The 18,616-nt window shown below is 41.6% G+C and overlaps 1 protein-coding gene across 6 annotated transcripts in view; it reads right to left on the bottom strand.

Moving 5' to 3' along the window:
- rbfox2 (RNA binding fox-1 homolog 2) overlaps nt 1-18,616 on the bottom strand; it is a 126,609-nt gene that overhangs the window by 27,519 nt on the left and 80,474 nt on the right. For all 6 annotated transcript variants that reach the window (XM_060918854.1, XM_060918850.1, XM_060918851.1 and 3 more), the window contains 2 exons: nt 18,105-18,158; nt 4,799-4,891 (listed from right to left, as the gene is read on the bottom strand). In XM_060918854.1, coding sequence (XP_060774837.1) covers nt 4,799-4,891; nt 18,105-18,158 — 147 coding nt within the window. The remainder of the gene's footprint in view (nt 1-4,798; nt 4,892-18,104; nt 18,159-18,616) is intronic.

Genomic DNA, 18,616 nt, shown 5'->3' with positions numbered 1-18,616 from the left:
ATAATTGCTTGTCATTTACATGAAAACAAAACAAAAAGGCAATAGACAGTGTTAGTTAATTATTAATTCGTAGCCATTCCATTATTTGCATTATTAAATGCACAGCCTGTCGCTTCTGGTGACTCATGCTATCAAGGCTAAAGCTCACCTTTTCATAAAACCAAGAAGTAGTACTGATTTTTGTGTGTGTTTAGCATCTTTTCTTATTTGAATGATATTTTGTCTTTGGTCTACGCTCTTAAGCGAGTCTAACTGCTTAACGGATAATGAGTCAACGCTAGCATAACAGTATAGCTCCTGTTTACTTTGTTCACAATTTATCATAAAATGGCTGCTTCTTTGTACCACTGATTCACAGTGGGAAAAAAAGTAGCCTACAGAACAGTTCCACTTAAGGTAGGCACCTAATCTGTGGGGAAAGAGCTATGAAAGAAAGACGCAGAGGAAAAAAGAAAGAGAGAGAGAGAGAGAGAGAGAGAAGGGCAAATATGTGAAGAATTTAGCTGTCTCTAATCCTCTCTCTTGAACCCTTCCCCAAACATTTTCACAAATAAACAAAAAAACGATGGAAAACACTGCCACAAAATGCAATGTTCAAAAAAAAAAAAAAAAGAGGACATGCTATTGTTCATAAATAAAACCAAAGTTAAAAGCCTGTTTTGTTTTTTTCCACAGAATTGATTTGTTCAGGAAAACATCGAACAAAATGAAACTTCAGATCTACTATGTTCTACTGGAGCAATCAGCAGGAAGATTAAAAAGTCATGCAAAACCAAAACCCAGCTCCGACGCGAGCATGGCCTCTCCCCATGAGCCGCGTGGGTAGGGTATGATGGATGGCTAAAGGAGAAAGGGTGGAGAGGAAGGGGGGGGGGGGATGGGAGGGGGAGTGTCTGAGACCCATGCCAGCTACAGCCAACACAAGCAGCCATGGACACTAGGGGGAGATAGAGAGAGTCCTCCAGGCATCATGCACTTAAACAATGTCTACACCACTTCTAAAAGACAAATGACAGATTCAGCCGCCATCACTAAAATACCTCCCCCTCTCCCAGTGCCCCAAACACAAGACTACACACAGCCTCGGAAAAAATACACCATGCAGAACATTCTGGTGATCTCAAAAGAAAAAAAGGCCGATACACTCCTAAGCGCTGACGTCTTGTGTGAACAACCTAAAATCATGAGAGTCTATGAAGAGAAGAAAAGAATCCGTTTCCACACACACACACACACAGTCTACATGCGTTAAAAGATCACTAAGACGGAGAAAGAATTACACACCTCAAGCAAGAGACAACCCTCGAGAAAATTCCACAAAAGAAGAATCAAAACAAGCAAAATGAAGAACCAACCAGCGTTATGGCACTGCCTGCGACAGTGAACAGGAATCATCATGTACATTCATGAGCTTTAAGAATCAGTGGCATATACCGCTAGTTAAAGAAAAAATAAATGAGAAAAACACACACACACACACACACACACACACACACACACACACACACACACAGAGAGCAGGTATTTAAAAAAAAAAAAATCAGCAAGTGTCATGACAAGCAAAGAGCAGGAAACGGGTCAAATCCAGGAGCATGATTGGCTAAAAACAAACGTACTTCAGCATGCTCAAAGAAACCAAATCGTGCAAGTAGCCATGTGCTAATAATTCCATCATGATTTATTCTAACAGGAAAGCTACCTCAAAATAGCTTGGCCTAAGGTGGGCAGCTAAAAATGAAAAACAACTTCTCGCCTTCCCCGACACGCAGTCGATTGTCCAAGACATATTTGGTATCTAAAGCAGCTACAAGGCTAATGTTGTTAACACCTACTGGAAGCTACCAGTTTATATTAGAGATATCTAAAGCCTCGGTCACAACCGGCCGTACGTGCTCCTACGGCCGGTCTACGTGCAAAAAACGCAAGAAACGCACGGAGGGCGCGCGTGTGACGTGCTGATTTTCGAGCCGCAGAGGTTCTTTGTCATGTCAAACAAACTCTACGGGTGCTTACGTTTTTTTTTTCAGGTTGCAAGACAAACTTACAGCCAACGTGCGTCTTTCTCCACAAACAAAAAAAAAAAACCGCAGCGATTTGGGAAACGCCAAAAATCGCACAGCCAAAAAATCGTACGTCCGATTGTGACCTAGGCTTAACTGACAGCAGCTTCATCCTTCATCTCTTAAGTGGCAGTTAGCATAGCAACTCTGCCAAGACAAACTACTCGAATGCTAATCGCTAGCTGTCACAACAAACTGCCTCAATAAACAAAACACTGTACAGAGTAACTAAGAAATTTCAAAAAAGTCGAGATTCTTTCTTCTGAATATAAGGAGTAAAAGTCATATTATCGATGAAAGGATATCTCCAGTAAAAAACAAACTTGAGCACTGTAACAAAGCAAATTACGGTAACTTTGCTGATACTGTACCTAGTTGCTACATTAGCCTTACTAGCTCAAGTATAAAACTAATTTAATCACAAATATCTTAGGTGATCAAATAATTGTAACTTGTTACCTCACAAATCTAGATTTAGTTTTATCATCTATAAAGAAAAACAACAAATATTTATCGCAAAGCTGAGAAGAGAAAAAAAAAAAGCCCCACAATATGAGCAGCCATCTTGAAGCTAGTTTCACTTTCTTTCTCAGGACATAGTTTGGGTTCAAATTCAGGTCAGATTCATGTCACGTCTGATTCAGATGATGATACAGAGCTCCAGCTACAGTTAATGACAGTCCATAATTAGACACCTTTTCAGATTTACCAGTAAAAAAACAATTTTACAAAAGGTGAGTTTCAGTTACAACAGTTATTATTGGTTAATCAATCAACCGGAAGACCCGCCTCGCCCTTTGATCTTGTCGTCTGATGACAGCTCATTACCCGAGATGGATTTTTTTTTTTTAAGCACGATCAGCAATTTGAGGGAAAACCCAGGCGTCATCATCACAGGTTAGCATGGTGGAAAGATCATGGACATGTTTTTACTGATCCAATTCACCGATATTTCATGATCTTGTCGAAACCTACTTTGTTTCTTACTCTTTCATTTGACAGTCGCCATTTTGTATCTAAACACGCGTTTGAGAATCACGTGAGGTGTCGATAATAGTGATCACTTTCACCGGTGTCCACCATTATCGACACCCTGTGGAACTGACATTTATAACTGTTATGGATCGATCTTTGTGTAACATTGTTGAAGTAGATGAAGTACTTTTAAAAAAAAAATAATAAATTTTGTTGCGTTTTATAATCTTTTTTTTTTCCTGATTCATAACAGAATGGAATGTTCATAGAGTATTTGGAATCCTTGTGCAATAAATATTAGACCAGAATTAAATTCTTCGCATATAAAAAATTACAAGCTTGAAATTTTCTATTCTGTTTAGATTTTTTTTTTTTTTGCAGTTTGTTGTAAACATCTACCATATATTACAATATCAGGAGACATTTTATATTTTGGTTCGAGGAATGATATGTGACCTTTGACCTGGATTTTCATGTGGTTACAATGCCAATTTCCTGTTGACATTTATTGGTAAACTACAAAACTAGAAATTAATACAAACAACGGCAAATGATGAACAAAATGTGATCTACAAAAATACTTAGAAAGTGGGTAGAAAGTGGAACAAAAAGATTTTCTGACTCATTTTAAATAAAAACTGTCTTAACACATACCGATTTTTTTTTAACAATCATCTGGATGTTGATAATTGTGGAACGGTGTCGATAACTGTGGACAATGGTATCAATAATTGTGGAACGGTGTCACATGATCTGGTAAGTAATCAAGAATCAACCCCCCCCCCCAGTGGAAGTTTGAGTAAATATTCATGCACAATTTATGTATTGAAACTCTTCTGCTTTTGCAACGGCCAAAAGATCGTTAAGGTGTCTATAATTGTAGCTAATAGTTCCAATTTGACTTGGTTACGTAAAAATGGTAAATCCAGATTTATTCTGTTATTCTGGGAAACTTTACATACAAACAGTATTATTAGCTAGCTATTGAAACTAATGCAATAACTAATATACGGCCAACTAATTAGCTAGTTATTAGCTAGCGTATGAATTAGCTAGCGCGTTAGTAGAAACTAGCCAATACATCGCTGTAAGTATTGGCACCTACTACTTGACTATTAGCCCTGTTGTTCAAATGCAAAAGTAAAGATGCTAACTTTAGTTACCAAACATATCTTGGCTGATCAACTGCGTTTAGGGCAAAGGTACAATTATACATGCTGTTTCTGGCTGAAATGTTCCTATAACTATAAATATAAACAGCGTCTCATTCAGCTACGGTTCTGTTTTAACAGAGTGATGGGGTTGTGTGAGAGAGACATATAATACAGCTTTCACGTGTGTGTGTGTGTGTGTGTGTGTGTAGAATATTGTCACTATTGCCACTGTGTGTAGAATATCTCCACTCCGTCTGGGAATATGAAGTGCTCACGGTGACTGATTATCAGCACATGTCTGCGTGCATGCTTCATAACGACGATCATTCCAGCTCAGCAGCAGTGGAGACCAAACCGAGCAGGCAGGACCCAACACATTCATAAAAACATGTCCAACTTATTCTGCCATGCAGCTGCTTTCTGAAGACAACATGCCAAACACTCTCCAGACATGCTCCACCCATCCATCCACACCAAAGCACATGTACGCCCACACCCATACACACCTCCCCCACACACACACACGCATGCACACAGCTGGACTAGAGAAGCACAACCGGTCATTGGTGCCAAAGACGTGAGGATCATCGAGACAAATATAAAGCTCACCTCTATCTTCCTGCCCTCTACTATCGTCCCATGCAGCCTCTCGCGGGCTTTCTCAGCGTCCGCGCTGTTCTCGAACGTCACGAAGCCGAAGCCCTGAGGGACGACAGTGACAGCATCAATAAGACAGAACGATCAGCGAGGGACGCCGTCTTCCGGAACACGGTGTCCAAACTCCGTCAACAGGAGACAATGGATACAAAACAACTTGCACTGTTCAATCTGAGAGACGACTGATTATGAAGACAAAACATGGAGGAAGGCGTCTTTATTATTGATGATAAAATGGACACACTTTATGCTGTACGTATTAAAGAAAAGACAAAAATACAATTCAGCAGTTCACCGTCAAGTAAGTGAAATATAAAAATATGCAAAAAGTCATTTTATATATATTCATTAGACACATGAAGGTGTTTTACTGGGAAATGCACCACTCGTATTTTTCATACGAGTTCCATCCGGGACATTGAGAACCAAAACCGTGACATAAATCTCTGTCACTTGCGAGGAAACCAAGGAATTGTTTTGATAAATTTGGATACTTTTGGTTTGTGAACGTGTCTGTATAATAAAAAGAAAAATCACACTTTGGATTGAAGATATGAAGTTTATCTTCTCGTGTTGAAAAACTTGTATTTTTCATACGAAATACGCTGTGGATCTGAGTGACACATTTAAATAATATTGGCTGGCGTTGAGTGGTATATCAGATATATTCCATTCAGCTAGCATGATACTGAACGAGTCAAAGATGAGTAGCTGAATGGAATATATCTGATATACCATGAAAAAAAGCCAGCCATTATAATACATACACACACTCTTCATATCAGCATTCTCAAAGGCCAATGCTAGCTTACCGGCGACTCAGTGCTTTTAGCACGGCAGTCCAGTTAGCTTCCAGCCGGTGTAGCAGTAGCGTTAGCAAAGGCCGACGCTAGCTTACCCGCGACTTGTTGCTGTTAGCGCAGCAGTCCAATTAGCTTCTAGCTGGTGTAGTGTTAGCAAAGGCCAATGCTAGCGCAGTCAAGCTGAATATTATTATTTTCCCTGTGTAATTTACTTAGTTACTTTTAAAATCAACATCCACAACTACACACAACGGAGCGAACTGGCAGCCAAAATTCTCTCAAAACCTTCGGATTTTAACGAAGCAAACCTTGCAGCCATGTTTGCTTACAAACTGTCGCAGTCACTCGCTAGCGCAGAAGTTTTACTTCTCTGACGCGTCCCTTTTCCAGTTTTTCAATATCCGTTGGTATGTTTTTCCCCTCTTGTAAATATGTGCGAAGAATATCTAATGAAGTTTTGGTAACCTTTTGGGTGTTCAGCGCGTCTCCGGTTTCAGTATATTTATTTAGTGCTTAAACCTAGCACTGGATTAACCTCATCATCTCTCTTTCCTGGCTGACAAAGAAATGATTCTTTGCACGCGCAGCAGAAAAGTTTGGTCATTGGATCTTTGCATGAGCTCGGACGTGTGACGTCATGTTGTCTTGACAACGTAAATATAATAACAATATTGCATGCTCATTCTCCATTAGGGAGAGTGGCGTAATACATGGAGGATAAGTGATATGACGATAATATTGCATGCCATCAATAAACCCACTAGAAGGGAACAGAATACATGATTTTATTCCAGCGAAAAAGTGGCCCGTATGTATAATAATCCCCAATATTTCACTCCCAGTGTTTTCCTGCTGACTAGAAGCGTGTTGTCAAAATGGTGAACCAATTCAAAATTAAAATTATTCTGATTAACTTACTTTTTTTTTGTGGATCTGTCCATATAATATAAAGAACACTACACAGTGGCATAAAGATATGAAGTTCATCTTCGAGTGGTGAAAATATTTTCACTCGTTTGCTTCATTCACTCGTGAATATGTTCACCACTTGAAGATAAACTTCATATCTTTGTGCCACCATGTAAATATCCTATAGATACATATTCAGAGTCAGGCATTATAACAGAGCTGTTGAATTCTCAATTTTGATTGGTCAGCAAGTTTTGATTAAAGGTTCACAGGCTTTTATTAATGCACTTGTTCTAATACATTACTGTTTCTATAGGAATAACCTACAAAGTGACTTGTATAGTGGACACTGTACCGAAACAGAGGAAAAAACGTGTGTAACTGTTGAAATGATGAAGAGGAGAGAGGAAGGAGTCTCTAGTGTCAGTGCTTTGTAAGGCTACAGTCACACTACAACTCGCGATGGGTTTGTGAAAACTTGGCGATGCAAAACTGGTAGCCACCAATCGTGTGATGCACGGTGAAGGCTCTCCGAGCTTCAAGAGTTGTTTTTTGGTGTGTGTCTGCCTCATGAGTATGGAATCAATTTTGTGCCAAAATGTTCATACAATACTTTTGAAATATCAAACAAAAACGACAAATCAAAATACAAAAAAAGAAAAAAAAAAAAGTCAATTTTTTTAGACTGGCAAACAAATTATTCGTGTAATCGTGCAAAATCTCAGTCTATTACTCTTCAGAAACCTTTTATTTTTGTTCCGCGTCTTTCTCAGTTTTGTTTGACGCAATTTATTTTGGTTGCGATTCCTGACTTTTTGCTTGCAGTTTTGGCACAAACTTGACGTGTGGGTGGGCTGTCCAGGAACGCATTCCCATTGGCTAACTTGTGTTTGACTGACAGCTACGCTCATCCATTCCCTACTCGGATTCTGGCGGACTGTTTGACGAGTGACCGATCCATTGACCGTAAACAAGGATCGAGTGGACTTCAGTGGCGACTATGATACTGAATTAATTCAACAAAGTGTAAATTCAATATCATAGTCGCCACTGAAGTCTACTCGATCCTTGTTTACCGTCAATGGATCGGTCACTCGTCAAACAGTCCGCCAGAATCCGAGTAGGGAATGGATGAGCGTAGCTGTCAGTCAAACACAAGTTAGCCAATGGGAATGCATTCCTGGACAGCCCGCCCACACGTCAAGTTTGTGCCAAAACTGCAAGCAAAAAGTCAGGAATCGCAACCAAAATAAATTACGTCAAACAAAACTGAGAAAGACGCGGAACAAAAATAAAAGGTTTCTGAAGAGTAATAGACTGATATTTTGCACGATTACACAAATAATTTGTTTGCCAGTCTAAAAAAATTGACTTTGTTCTTTTTTTGTATTTTGATTTGTCGTTTTCGTTTGATATTTCAAAAGTATTGTATGAACATTTTGGCACAAAATTGCTTCCGTACATGAGCAGCCAAAACGTCATGAAAAATTTCAAAGCATGCATTGAAATTTGGTGGCCATGTGTTTTGTTGGCAAACTAAGTGCTGAATATTCACAGATGGGTTTGAGAATACTTCCTGAAACTCAGGGAAGCAGTCACCAAACGGCTCATTTTTCATCGAGAACCCATTGCAAAACATCGCGAACTGTAGTGTGACCGTAGCCTAACAATCAGCGATAAAGTATTCTTTCGACATGAGAATGTTATCAGGATAGGACAGGAGTTTACGCTTTGCGGTTTCTCGCGAGCAGGACAAGCTGTGTTTATATTGTTTGTAATATTTACTTCAAAAGAGATTTAGAGAGAGAGAGAGAAAGAAAGAAGCTGGTTATGGAACAGTGTTTGTAGCTGCTACAACATAATAAAAAAGGACCTGGTTTCACAAACATTCAATGGAACTATAAACGGATAAAAAAAATGTTCAACATATTGCTCTTTAATAAATAAATATTAACTGCTGTGCAAATTGCAAATTGTTTTGGCATCAGAATTATTACAAGAGTGCTCTGAGAGCACAAGATCCTCTGCTGGAAACTCTGCCATAACTCTGGTAAAATGTGACCGAATTGAATGAAATTGCAATATGCGCATTACTGACATATAACAAAGAATCCTGCCAAGTTTCGTGAAATTCCTCCAAAAACTGTGAGGGGAGTTGATTTCAGAAGAACATACACCCTCACGAAATTGTCAAAGTGCGAGTTATTTAATCAAGGGTCAAAACTCTGGGAAAATTTTCACAAACGAAATTAAAATCACAATATGCGCATTACCGTTATATAACAAGGCGTTTTGCCAAACTTCGAGAAATTCGTCCAAAAATCGAGAGAGGAGTTGATTTCAGAAGGCGAGCACACCTTCATGAAATTTGTGAAAGTACAAGGTCGTTAATCAAGGGCCACAACTCTGGTAAAATGCGAGCGAATTGAACAAAATTACAATGTGTGTACTACCGACATATAACAAGGCCTTTTGCCAGGTTTGGTGAAATTCCTCCACAAATTGAGAGAGGAGTTGATTTCAGAAGGGGAAATAAACCCCACACATATGAAATTGTCAAATTATTATTTTGTTAATCAAGGGCTGTAACACTGGTAAAATGTGACCCAATTTAACGAAAATTACAATATGCATATTACCGACATATAACAAAGAATCCTGCCAAGTTTCGTGAAATTCCTCCAAAAATTGTGAGAGGAATTGATTTCAGAAGGTGAGCACCCTTCCCTTACCATGACACGATAGTCTGGCTAACGCGACTTCAAAGCTCTACGAGCTGTTGGTCTGGCCAAGATATTAAGCCCAACCGTTTCCCAGAGCCCGTGGTTGACCCGCCTCCCTGAAATGCCTCAGTTTGCTACTGGTCGAAGCTTAAACCAATCACATCACTCTTTCCTCTGACGTATGTGACGCGACGGGGCTAACTGGTAGATTAAACTCTTACCGAAGCCGGTCGGGAGCAAGGCGAAAACGTTCTTCCTTTCAATAAATACCTCCAGGGCTGCTCTTTGCTCCGTTTTCAATGAGAACTTCCCGTTGAATGCTTTCAATACAGCATCTACCGCTGTGTTAAAGGCTTGCCGCTGCTCCATGTACGTGATGTGAATGAAGCGCTTCCGGCATAGATTCTGTAAACAATCTATGGCTTCCGGTCGCAGTTCTACTACGTCACTGCCTTGAACATGCCTCTACCTAGGGCCGTTGGAGATGCTCAAAGTTGATTGGTTCCCGATTTTTCGGGAGCTTGGAAGAGCTGTAGATAGCTTGCCTGGCCAGACTAAGCTCGCAACAGGCCCTCGTGTTGCGTCATGCTTAGGATGGGCGGGCCCAGGCTAATGACACAATCCCCCTTCGGGCCTTTCGGCCAGCGGGGGATAAAAACTTAAAGGAGAACTGAAGGCAAATTTTTTTTTTTTTATCATCAAAATTCTCATATCATCTCTAGCCGCTTTATCCTGTCCTACAGGGTCGCAGGCAAGCTGGAGCCTATCCTAGCTGACTACGGGCGAAAGGCGGGGTACACCCTGGACAAGTCGCCAGGTCATCACAGGGCTGACACATAGACACACAACCATTCACACTCACATTCACACCTACGGTCAATTTAGAGTCACCAGTTAACCTAACCTGCATGTCTTTGGACTGTGGGGGAAACCGGAGCACCCGGAGGAAACCCACGTGGACACGGGCAGAACATGCAAACTCCACACAGAAAGGCCCTCACCGGCCACAGGGCTCGAACCCAGGACCGTCTTGCTGTGAGGCGACAACGCTAACCACTACACCACCGTGCCGCCCTCATCAAAATTCTATTTCTCATTTTATTAAATATAGGAATACATTTTTGATAGCTATTTTGTCACTGCTATAGCAAGTTATGAGTGTTTGAAATATGCTATGGAATACATCGGTCCATAAGGCAAAGCAATGGTCGTAAACGAGACTCGCTGAGACCTGTACGAGACATCGTAGGACGGAAGTAAAACGTACAGCAGAAATCAAAGCGACCAACATCTCCTAACGTTGTCAAAACATGCGTGCGCCCTCTTTTGAATGCTTGTCCGAAATCGCTCCCTACTCACTATATAGTCAGGACGCCATTTTGTAGTGCTGTCCGAAACCTTAGTGAGGATTACGTGGGAAATGCGCTCAGTATAACATGCATTTATCACAACAATACACGCATGTATTTATTATCCTGAAAACCCACCAGCCGCCTGATCTGGCACGTTTTAATTGTGCGACAGTAATGACGTAAATACCAGCGCGACGGACTCGTCCTTATCCTGCCGTCTTTCCAACTCTTCTCTACTCCATGTTGGTTGGAAGTCGTATGGAATAATCTCCATCGCTGATGAAGCTGGCGAATCTCGAAATTAATCTAAATCGGAATGATATGGCGATCTGGCCGCTGTGTAAACAGTTTTCAAAATGGCAGTGCTGACACTTCACGTTTGAAGTCTCGCACAAGTCTCGTGAAGATCGCGCGCATAACCGACGCCTGCTGCGGACCAAACGAACTACATTCAACGTGGCTAGAAACCGAAAAGGCTGATAATTGTAATATAATATGCCAATATGAGTCACGATATAAGGTTAATAAAACCGAAAACATAACTGAATAACACGTTAAGAAATAAAGCAAGTTTAAAAATGACTTCAGTTCCCCTTTAATATATGCACAACCAAAAGTGTGTCATTTTTGTCTCATCTCATCTCATTATCTGTAGCCGCTTTATCCTGTTCTACAGGGTCGCAGGCAAGCTGGAGCTTATCCCAGCTGACTACGGGCGAAAGGCGGGGTACACCCTGGACAAGTCGCCAGGTCATCACAGGGCTGACACATAGACACAGACAACCATTCACACTCACATTCACACCTACGGTCAATTTAGAGTCACCAGTTAACCTAACCTGCATGTCTTTGGACTGTGGGGGAAACCGGAGCACCCGGAGGAAACCCACGCGGACACGGGGAGAACATGCAAACTCCACACAGAAAGGCCCTCGCCGGCCCCGGGGCTTGAACACGGACCTTCTTGCTGTGAGGCGACAGCGCTAACCACTACACCACCGTGCCACCCCGTGTCATTTTTGTAATCAAACTAAATTATTATACTTTTTTTTTTTTAAATCACAAGTGGAAAACAGATTAACAAACAAAAAAAAAATTTGAAAAAAAAAAATGTGTTGCTTTTGTATACATTCCTGAAGAACATCTGGCGTCACTGATGTAACATTTTTGTGTTCCAAACAAAACGTCTGAAACAGTCCATCACAGGTCACATGGTAGTATAAAAACATTTGTCCTTATGCTCACAGCTTATTTTTCACTGGTAAAGCTGACATTTCATTCCTTCGCCCAGTAAGTTATTCTACGAATAACCTCAATAGCAAAAGTATTTCAAATCCCAGGAAAAAGTTTCAAACTGTGTACATGAGCTAATTTTTGTATCAGTTAGTCCGGAGTATTAAAGTGCATATCACGGGTAAATTCAGGAGCAAGATCAATGTAATTCTCCTATTTTATATTAAACTTTGGTCAAATATGTCACATTTTCAGGGATCCCAGCAGTAATTTAAAAAATAAAAATAGAGGAATGTAAGAAACTATCAGCAGGGGTCAAAGGCGCTGCAAGCCCCCTGAAGCTGTTGAGATTTTAACATTTAAAGATGCTATAGAACACATTTTTTACATAGATTTAACATAGAAAAGCAACAGAATTTAACAATAATGTGTATCTATTTGATGCCATATTTTGTAAATCAATGACATAAGTGGCAAAAAAAAATTATAAAAATTAGATGAAAATGTAGCTTTGAAGAATATACTTCTTCTAACCCGGACACTGTTCCGCTCTCTCTTTTATGGACGATATCTTTTTTCCACGACATATTGAATTAAGTTCAACGCATTAGAAACAAAAGCACGAACGGAGTTAAAACCCATTTTCTAGCAAATGGGCGTAGCCATATTGTTTTCTCGTTCTATCGCGTACAGTCTCGCGGTATTTACATCAATTTAACTTCCGAGTGTTCCCGAATGTCAACGAGAACAAACGAAGCTGACAAAAACATCGCTAAACAAGCAAACCAAATCAGAACGTATTCTGCTGGTCATTTTACTTAAACAAACATATTTTTAACGGATATACAAGAGATTTACCAAAAAAACAAACAAAAAAAAAAACCACACCACCACTTTGGCTAGAAAAATAGCGGAATTCCGCTAAATAGCGGACGTCTGGGATCCCTGCATTTTGCGCAATTTTTTTTTACCTTGCGCAATACCAGAAAAATTCAGTTGAAATCAAGCCATTTGAGGCGAATTGGTCCACCTCTGAAAAAACTTGGCATTTGGATTTCCCGGGAAACGTTGATTTTCGTGACGCCGCGTGCGGGCCGCCTCCTTCTGAATCCTACATCAGCGCTGGTTCGTTTATGAGAAAAATGACCTGGTGGGTTTCTGCAAATTTCTTCAACGTTATCACGTAATTATTAAAATGGTTAACAGATGTATCGTAGGACGGTGTAGCAACACCAATCTTGATGGGATTAGTACTCATCGTTTTCCAAAAGACCGGACCACGAGAGAGAAACGGGAGCGCTTCGTGCGAGGCACCCGGAAATATTGGCTACATGCTACAGCATTATTTGCGGTGCTCACTTCACAAGGCCCGACGACTTTGAGAACCATTTGCAGTGGGAAATGGGCTTCGCGAGGCAACTTGATCTGAAAAAAGACGCAGTTCCATCTGTCAGAATGCCCAAAGCAACACCGTCTCCATCTGTGTCAGCGTCACCAAAGGAGGCAGCTGTGTTCGTCTCCCCTGACAGAAGGTGAAGTGCCGCATCCACTGAGGCCCTCGAAACCAAGGACCAAGCAGAGCCGAGAAAAAGACCAAGAAAATCGGCAATTCACAAGTTGACTGTTGCCAGGGCAAGAAATAATTCCGATATCTCATTACATTCATCATCCAAAGGTGAAGTAACATTGCGCTCAGGTGACAATTCCATATTCTAATGCAAAATCGCTAGCTGCTAAACTTGGTCTACACAGGCTGTGCACTGAAACCGTGCAAGCTCTCGCAGCCTGCTGGTGCTTCCGCAGGTAACGTCACGAATCTGGCTCCAGACTCCCTTGGGATTTTTCCAGATGCATTTTATTTTTTTCTGCTGTAGACAGATGGCCTTGTGCAAAATTACCCTTCTGGATGAGTGTGTAAAGGGACATACTTTCATATAAAAAAAAAAAAAATCCCAAAATTGGTCCAGGATATGCACTTTAAGGGCGTATTCACACCTACGTTGTTTTGTCCGGACCAAACGACCCAAACTTCCCTTGGTCCGGACCTTTTGGGTTGGTCTGAATACAAACTACCGAACTCTGGTCCGGACCAAACAAGCGGACCGAGACCGAGCTGCAAGGTCGGACTCGGTCCGGACCAAAGGAACTCTGGTGCGGACCTTTTGGAGGTGTGAAAGCAGACCGGACCTAATCCGACAGTTTTGCGCTTTTGTACCTCGGGAGCTTCCGTCGTTTGTCGAGCATTATGGGAAACAGAGTCTTGACACTCCACCGCAAAGTGCAAACACTGTTTCGGTTGTCAAGGGAACCTTACAACAGTCATTCAGTCATTCAGACCAGTGGTAGGCTAGACTGCAGAGTACAAAAAATGAGTAGGGGGCAAACGTGGGCCGAGGAAGAAACGCGTACCCTTGTGGATATATGGGCAGATGTCCACATATCTGAGCTTTTGGAGAGAACGCACAAAAATGCCGACGTGTTTGCTGTATTCAGTGAGAAAATGAAGGAGAAGGGGTTCACGCGCTCCCCAGAACAATGTCGGCTAAAAGTGAAGAAACTCCGTCAGACCTACATTAAAATCAGGGACATTCTTTCAAAAAGTGGCGGTACTAGCGACGCAAAAAAGAAATTCATCTATTACGATGGATAAGGCGAATAACCCGACACATACCTCCTCCGTCTTGCGTGAAGAGCCAGAACTGTCACAACATGATGTGCGCTCATCAGCGCTATCCTCCGTAGCCGCCTTGCCCTTTGAAGTCGTCGTTGATAAATTACTTGTACAACAGCATAGTAATCGCACAATTGTGAAAACAGTAAAAACTGGAAAAAACATATAGCTTTGATGACATTAAAAAGAATAACGGCACGGAAAGCCTCCATGACTACTTTTGAACTTAACGCTTTGTGCGCGTGTCGTCTCTGACCAATAGCTGAACGACCTCAGGGCGCGTGGCTTTGTTGACAGATTTTGGTCCGCTTACTAAAATGTACAGCGTGAAAGCGAACCGCACCAAAATGAAAAAATAAAAAAAACATTTGGTTCGGACCAAAGCAAGTGAACTATCGAACTATCCTGGTCTGAATACACTTTAAGAGCGATCTGAGGCTTCACCACAGCAGTGTCAGCGATTCCTGTACAACAGAGCACTTAAACAGCTATTAGCACCAGCTAATCTTTAAAACGCACTTTCGTTCTCAGGCAGTTTCTCCACCAGAAGGATGTGCTGCGTTTTGTTTCAGAATCCCTCACACACCCACGCAGAGTGAAGTCCGATACGCAGACTTGCTCTCTGCGCTCGGTAATTTGGCTCCATCAGTAGCGCTCGCGTACAACAAAACCTGGACCATGGCTCCATTTAGCGAGAGGAATTCTTCCGTAAGAGACGGTCGATACATCTCATTCCGCTTCCTCACGCACAGTTGAGCTAATCTAATGGAGCGATTTCTCCTCCCTGGGTGCAGTAAGACAACGCTGGAGCAGAAGTTACAGTAATCAGATGTATATTACATTAACGATGAGTGCTGAGAACAGATTATGGCATGTAAAAGATAACGCCCAGTACAATAAATAGCTCTGAAATCAGATACAAAGCGGAGTGCTGTTTGTGCTGACATTCAAAGTCGTCTTTGGGGTTTATTCTGCTTACCCGTTTGTTTGTTTTTTTTAAACACAGTGCCAGTCAAAAGTTTGTACACCCCGACTCTACTCAGTTTTTTCCCCCCTGTATTGTGACTATTTTCTACATCGTAGAACAAACCTGACGACACCAAAACTATAAATTTGCATACGGAACATGGATGAAATTATGCGGCAAACTAAAAAAGACAAAATGTGTTTCAGATTTTAGATTCTTCAAAAGTATCCAGCGTTTACCTTGATGACGCTTTGCACACTATTACTATTATCTTAACCAGCTTCATGAGGTCGTCACCTGGAATGCTTTTCAATTAACAGCTGTGCCTCATGAAGGAGGTAATTAGTGGACGAGTTTCTTGCCTTCTTAATGTGTTTGAGATCAAACAGTAAATAATAAAAATACAATAAAGACCCCTAATACAGTAAACAACTGTCGTAATCCATATCAGGTCAAGAACCGCTCAACTAAGTAAAGAGAAACGACATCCATCATTTCTTTAAAACAATGAAGTGACTTTGAATTAATAAAAATAAAGAAAAGCTAGTGAATTAGAAGGCGAGTCCAAACTTTTGACTGGTACTGTACCTCAATACACTACTGTAATTCAGTTGCGTCTCTCTTAGTGTTGCTTTTACATACATACATAAACTGAAGCATGTTTCAGGGTGGCACAGTGGTGTAGTGGTTAGCACTGTCGTCTCACAGAAAGAAGGTTCTGGGTTTGAGCCCAGTTGCTGATGGAGACCTTTCTATGCGGAGTCTGCATGTTCTCCCGGTGTCCGCATGGGTTTCCTCCGGGTGCTCTGGTTTCCCCCCACAGTCCAAAGACATGCAGGTTAGGTTAACTGGTGACTCTAAATTGACCGTAGGTGTGAATGGTTGTTTGTCTCCATGTGTTAGCTCTGTGATAACCTGGCGACTTATCCAGGGCGTACCCCGCCTCTGGGATAGGCTCCAGCATGCCTGCGACCCCATAGGACAGGATAAGCGGCTACGGATAGTGGATGGATGGATGGATGAAGCATTTTTCAAATTATTAGCTTAACTGCACCTAGGGGGTGGGTGATATGACAAAAATATTGGAGCGGGATTATATGATGGGTATCATGATGCTCACAAACTGCCAGAAATACAGTAGCAATGCACTAGAAAAATATTCGAGGATGGATTTCTTTTTTGGCATGTCTACAAAATCAATTTACATTAAATTAAAATGTAAAAATATTTATTAAAAATAGACATTTTTAACACTGAAATATCAGCTGCGGTGGCACGGTGGTGTAGTGGTTAGCGCTGTCGCCTCACAGCAAGAAGGTCCGGGTTCGAGCCCCGTGGCCGGCGAGGGCCTTTCTGTGCAGAGTTTGCATGTTCTCCCCGTGTCCGCGTGGGTTTCCTCCGGGTGCTCCGGTTTCCCCCACAGTCCAAAGACATGCAGGTTAGGTTAACTGGTGACTCTAAATTGAGCGTAGGTGTGAATGTGAATGGTTGTCTGTGTCTATGTGTCAGCCCTGTGATGACCTGGCGACTTGTCCAGGGTGTACCCCGCCTTTCGCCCGTAGTCAGCTGGGATAGGCTCCAGCTTGCCTGCGACCCTGTAGGACAGGATAAAGCGGCTACAGATAATGAGATGAGATGAAATAAATAGAAGAAGAAACCTTTATTTGTCACATGCACACTTCAAGCACAGTGAGATTCATCCTCTGCATTTAACCCATCTGAAGCAGTGAACACACACACAGAGCAGCGGGCAGCCATACTACAGCACCCGTGGAGCAGTCAGGGGTCCGGTACCTTGCTCAAGAGCACCTCAGCCCAAGACCACCCCACGTTAACCTAACTGCATATCTTTGGACTGTGTGGGAAACCGGAGCACCCGGAGGAAACCCACGCGGACACGGGGAGAACATGCAAACTCCACACAGAAAGGCCCTCGCCGGCCACAGGGCTCGAACCCAGAACCTTTTTGCTGTGAGGCGACAGTGCTAACCACTACACCACCATGCCGCCCCTTAATAATAAATCGATATGACATCGATATTATAATGGTCATATCGCCCAGCCCCAACTGCAGCACATTTTCATACACTGAAGATGACACCAAAGTGGCCTGGCTTAAATTGTTTTTATGCTTGTTACCATGGTTACAGTTGAACGCACCTACTGAAAGGGATTACATTTTTGACTGCTTGACATTCGAGGTACCCGATATGGAGACCTGGGAATTAGGAGACTCTAGCTGAATCATTTTTGCAACCCCTCCACGATACTGAATATACTTAAAGCTTTCATCAACCTTTTTGCTAGAAATGTACTTTTTAAAATATTAATCTTATTAATATGAATTAATGGTAAAAGGTCTATGACAGAGAGAGAGAGTGTGTGTGTATGCATGTGTGAGCATTGTCTGAAAGAACGTGTTAGAGATGGTGAGAGTGTGGGTTCAGTTTCGGAGGTAGTCGTGCATAGCCTGCGCCTGACGTAAAAGAGCGAGCTGCAATCTTAAACTCCGTGTGGTGTTTTTACATAACGCGCTCAGGCGCTGGTGGTGTACAACAAGAAAGAAAGAAAGAAAAATAATCACTGCGTGGGTTACGTACCTTAGAGCCTCTCTCATTGAAAATTATCTCCACATCCAGGATCTTCCCGAATTGCTGTGTAAAAAAAAAAAGGGGGGGGGGGGGAGGAGAGGGGAGGGAAGAAACGTAAAAAGATCAGAATCTGGGCCTCGGTGTCTAAGTGGATGGCGGAATGATACATGATCCGAGGTCAACTGCTCAGCAACAGCAGTCGTGCTCAATTACGTACAGCATGAATACAGTATTACAGGTTTGTCACACTGCAGCATTTGTTTCTCACCAATAACTCGTTTTATTATATGCCTTATTTTATTATTATACGCGGTGTTATTTTTTTTTTTTTTTACCTTTTATATTGTTCATACACCTTTTATTATTTATTTACGGTTTTATTTTTTCAGCTTGAAAATATTTTAAATTCACACACATTCTTATTAAGCATTCACACCTTTTTCAGATATTTATTTTGCTTAGAAATATTTTAATTATTCTATTTTGCACATCTTTAGTACTTTGAGACCATTTTCATTTTC

This window comes from Neoarius graeffei, chromosome 4, assembly GCF_027579695.1.
Source record: "Neoarius graeffei isolate fNeoGra1 chromosome 4, fNeoGra1.pri, whole genome shotgun sequence".
Classification (NCBI taxonomy): Eukaryota; Metazoa; Chordata; class Actinopteri; order Siluriformes; family Ariidae; genus Neoarius; species Neoarius graeffei.
This window is presented reverse-complemented; position numbering and strand designations above follow the sequence as displayed.